Source organism: Emydura macquarii, unplaced genomic scaffold (assembly GCF_026122565.2).
Source record: "Emydura macquarii macquarii isolate MOO-44397 ecotype Brisbane River unplaced genomic scaffold, CSIRO-AGI_Emac_v2 contig_1713, whole genome shotgun sequence".
Taxonomy (NCBI): domain Eukaryota; kingdom Metazoa; phylum Chordata; order Testudines; family Chelidae; genus Emydura; species Emydura macquarii.
Window position 1 is genome coordinate 2,585,528 of NW_027131850.1, and position 4,305 is coordinate 2,589,832.

The window sequence follows — 4,305 nt, forward strand, 5'->3', positions numbered from 1 at the left end:
AGTTAGTATCTGTTCCACAGATTATTGCTAGGTTTATTTCTTTTTATAGTTTGATTTTGGTTTTAACCAGCTCGACAGCCCTGAAGACTGGAGTATAGACTAATATCTATTTTCAGTGAACTGGTTTGAATCCAGTTACTTTGGCTTTAGACCATTATAACCAAGAGCAGATCTGTCCCTGTGTTGTTTTAACCCCAGAAGAAGAACAGCATGAGGATTAGCACTTCAAGTTTTCCTCCTGCTGTATCCCCTTTGCTGTGCCTCTTCGTGTCCTGGAGATGTGGGACCACATTTCCACAACTGTAAACAAAGAATAATTCCAACAGAATTACACCAGTATGAGGCCCTCTGTGTGTTTCAAAAATAATTAGCTTTTAACCATCTGAAGCTAGATCTTCCTGTTACAATGAAACCATCGCAAAAGGGGAGAGCACATGTATTAACAAAGACGAAAGCGGAGAAGGTTTTTGGCAAGCATCTGGCCTGTGTAAATTACACTGGTTTAAAAGATTGCTGAAGGATTGGAGGCTCCCCGAAATATGCTTGTTAAAATTGCCCCACCGCATTAGAAGGTGAACTCGGATGAGTGCCCAACATAGTCACCCTCTGTCTGGCTACTGCGGTATAATTCCAGTCCAACTGATAACATTTATCCCTGGAATTCATAGGCCCATTTTGCCTTTAGAATATGCTTTGTATCAAATGACCAGGTATTTTAAAAAAATCCCATGACAGGATCCTTCTCCCCCCAACCTTCAGGTGTATATTCAAACTGGAAAGCAAATAAATAGATTTATGGTCTTTCCGCCCTCTTCTTTGTGAGCTTTGTGAGCTTTGTGCATGCCTGGTTCAAGATGTATGGAATAAAATAAGGGGGACAGTTTTGTGGGAGCCACTGATTAAGTTATTGGCAGCACAGCACAGGGTGAGCTATAATCTTTATTCCGGTTTGATCTCTGCATTTGTTTTTCATCAGTTAGTACAGTGACACTAGGCCTGCCTCTCCACTCCAGCTGTAGGCTGGCAAAATTCCACTGATTTCAGTGACTTGCCCTGATCACATAATGAATCCCTATTAGATCCAATAATAGAACCTGTGAGTCCTGACTCCCATTCGCCTTCTTTAGGTCATTAGACCATCCACCCACCCTTGTATTGTGTATATATAAATCAATAAAATATAATGGCTGGATTCTGCCCTCAGTTACATCCAGGCAACTCCACTGCTTCCACATTATTTAGAATACTACACAGCTTCAGTGGTGTTTCTTGGGTGTAAATAAGGAAAGAATTTGGCCTGTCTCATCAGTTATATAGTTCTTTGGCAGTTCACCACATAGGGCATTTTGGACAGAGGTTCATTTTCACCTAAAGGTCTGTAGGTGACATCAGGGTCACTGCTGTAGCATTCTTTGTAATAATACCAGACATCGTAACATCTTTCGACTGCTGGAACTCAGATTGCCGCGTACAAAAGCAGCACCTGAGCATGTTCAGGATATCTGTCCTCCCAGTCTCACTCACAAAGCAGTACAGAATCGGGTCAGCAATACAGTTGAAACTTGTTAATGCCTGTGTGATTCTGTAAGTCTTAAAAATACTGGCGAAGTTGACATTGTCTGGCTCATTGATGCTGCTGCGTACCAGCAACATAACGTGATAGGGAGTGAAGCAAAAGAAGAAAGTAATGGTGATGCTCAGTAGCAGGTTCTTGATTTTCTTTTTTTCTCTGTCTTCTGTGGCTTGATTATGTTTCACAGCCTGGTAGATTTTTTGGTAGCAAAACAGCATGATTGCCAAAGGGATCATGTATCCTGAGCATATGCGGAAGATGTTTAGTTTGGCTTGCCATCTTTCCAAAGGGTATTTATCATAACAGACGACATGCTTAGTGGAATTGCAAGCCTCTGTGAATGTTTCATTCTTCACCAGAATCATACAGTTCAGGATGGTCTCCAAAACCCAAATAAAGATGCTAACAAGCAAGGCAAATCTTCTTGTGCGAAAGCGTTGGAACCTGAGAGGGTGAACCAATGCCAGGTATCTATCAACGGAGATGCAAGTGAGGAAGGCAGCGCTGGTGTAAAAATTCATGTACATAAGGAAGGCAGAAATCTGGCAAAGCAACGAAGAGAATCGCCAGTGATCTCCATGCCAAGTGTAATCAATCCACAGAGGCAAGGTCAGAGAGTATAGAAGGTCAGCTAGGGATAAACTGAAGAGGAATATTGCTAGATCATTTTTTTTCTTCACTTGTATACAAGATACACACAGTGCTGTGCAATTGACAGGAATACTGATCAAAATCACAATGGTGTAAACAAATGGAAACAAGTACTTATCCAGATTGTGATATTCAGAACACCCAATAGTGCTATTCATTGTCCCTTCCTTAGAACAATTATTGAGTTAATTACAGTCTGGATACCGAAGAGCGAGCTCTGTAGTCTTGTGGGTCGTTTTCTTCAGCTAATTCCCCAGGACACAGCAACAAGAATCCCATTCACTGCACTGAAACTTCCTTCTGCTGCAAGGAAAAAAAATGTTGTTAGGTTGATCATTCAGTTAACTCGGTGTGCAAAAATGCAGTGGTCATTTGAAAGCTCCAAGCCAATACAGAAGTAAAGGAACTAGAATCACAGAGCTTGATACTCACAGGGGCCAGTTGCGGCTCCCTGATTTAGAGCTGCCCAGCTCCAGCTCAAATAGGGTTGTACAGGGACTGCCCTAACGTATGCCAGTGGAGAAGCAGGTATAGTGGAGCATTTCTGTGAAGTGCCCCCTCCTTTCTCTATCCCACCCATGCTCCACCCTTGTAATGTCCCTGACACACTCCTTCCTTCCCCTTACACAGGAGATTGAGGAGGTGGCTGGTAAAGAGAGCAGCAGAGCTTCCTGCACCAACTTCACACCAGTGGAGAGTTCCCATGCAAAGGCGGCATTCTTCACTGGCCTTCTCTGGACACTTTAAAGCCACTCTGTGTTGCCTAGCAACATTAAGAAATAACTAGCAAACTTACCATCAGATCAGTTTCATGACACAGTATAATACCTATAGCTTGAAATAATTAATTCCAAGATAATAGTATATGCTGTTCTTATGCATGGGACAATCTCCCGGTTCCCATTCATGAAGTCAACACCTTCTGCTCTTTCAGATCCCCTCTAAGAGCTCCCTTCTCTCATGTTGTCAACATGAAGTAAGTTTATTTTCTTATTTAAAGAAGGAAGGATTCCCATTTACTTCAGTGGTCTTTGGATCAGGCCCATAGTGAATATAATAGCAATATCAAATCAAGTTTGAATTGCTGGGGGCAGAGCTACAGTACCGCTTCAGTCAATGTAACTTCAGATAATGTAATCCCTCAGGGATGCGAAGACGACACCCCCCTGAATGACGCAAGTTACAGCAACATAACACTGTCGCCCCCCCCCCCGGCGCAATGTCGGTGGGAGAGTGTATCCTGCCAACATAGCTTCTGCCTCTTGCTGGGGAGGAGTAATTATGCTGACAGGAGAACACTCTCCTGTCGATATACAGCGTTTTCACCAGACATGCTGGAGCCGAGCAGCTTCATCCATGCTGCTGTGCTGATGTAGTGCTTCTAGTGTAGACTAGCCCTGACATAATTACACAGACAGATCAGTGGGGTCTTTCAAAGCTTAAAGCAGTTCCTGTTTTCATAGGCAGTATTACCCTGTGTTTGCAATGCGCCTCTTAAAGCTGAGGTTCCCAAAGTGATGAATGTCTCCAGTTCTCATTTTCATCTTTTTTAAAAATTCGTAATGTTATGGCTCATCTCACTTATTCGCCGCAAGAACGGGCCCAATCCTGTCACCTAGTAAAGCCCATTTATATTGCTCCAAAGGAGATAAAGGCCTTAAAGGGCATGGAAAAAGCCCTCTGAATACCCCAGTGTGTGGGGGGGAACAGGCAGCCCTGCACCAGCTCCCCTCAGGCTCCAGCATAGGTTTTATCTACGCCAAGGGGAAGAGAGGGATGGGCTAAGTACTCTTCGCTCTGGCTATTTGGGGCTCTGGTGTAGCCTGTTGGGAGCTGTGGATTAGTTCCTTGGAGCTTCAATAACTTATTGCAGAGGCTATTTTGGCACCAGCGCAACCCCAGATCTGCCCATTTTGCCCCGTACTTTTCTGGGCTGCACCTTCTGTGTTGTGCTGCCTGGGAGGTGCAGCATGGAACCTGGGCTATTCCTGAGACAATTAGTATAGGAACGAACCACCTCTGAGATGTATTTAGGAGTGAACATGGTATGTGCTTTGCAAAATCAAGAGCTCTCATCATCT

At 43.7% G+C, this 4,305-nt stretch overlaps 1 protein-coding gene across 1 annotated transcript; it reads right to left on the reverse strand.

Annotated features, from left to right (window-relative positions):
- Positions 1 to 1,368: 1,368 nt before the first annotated feature.
- On the reverse strand, positions 1,369 to 2,382 carry GPR65 (G protein-coupled receptor 65). Its single transcript, XM_067556361.1, has one exon. It carries the CDS (start codon positions 2,380 to 2,382, stop codon positions 1,369 to 1,371), a length of 1,014 nt encoding a protein of 337 aa, XP_067412462.1.
- Between the last annotated feature and the right edge of the window lie 1,923 nt (positions 2,383 to 4,305).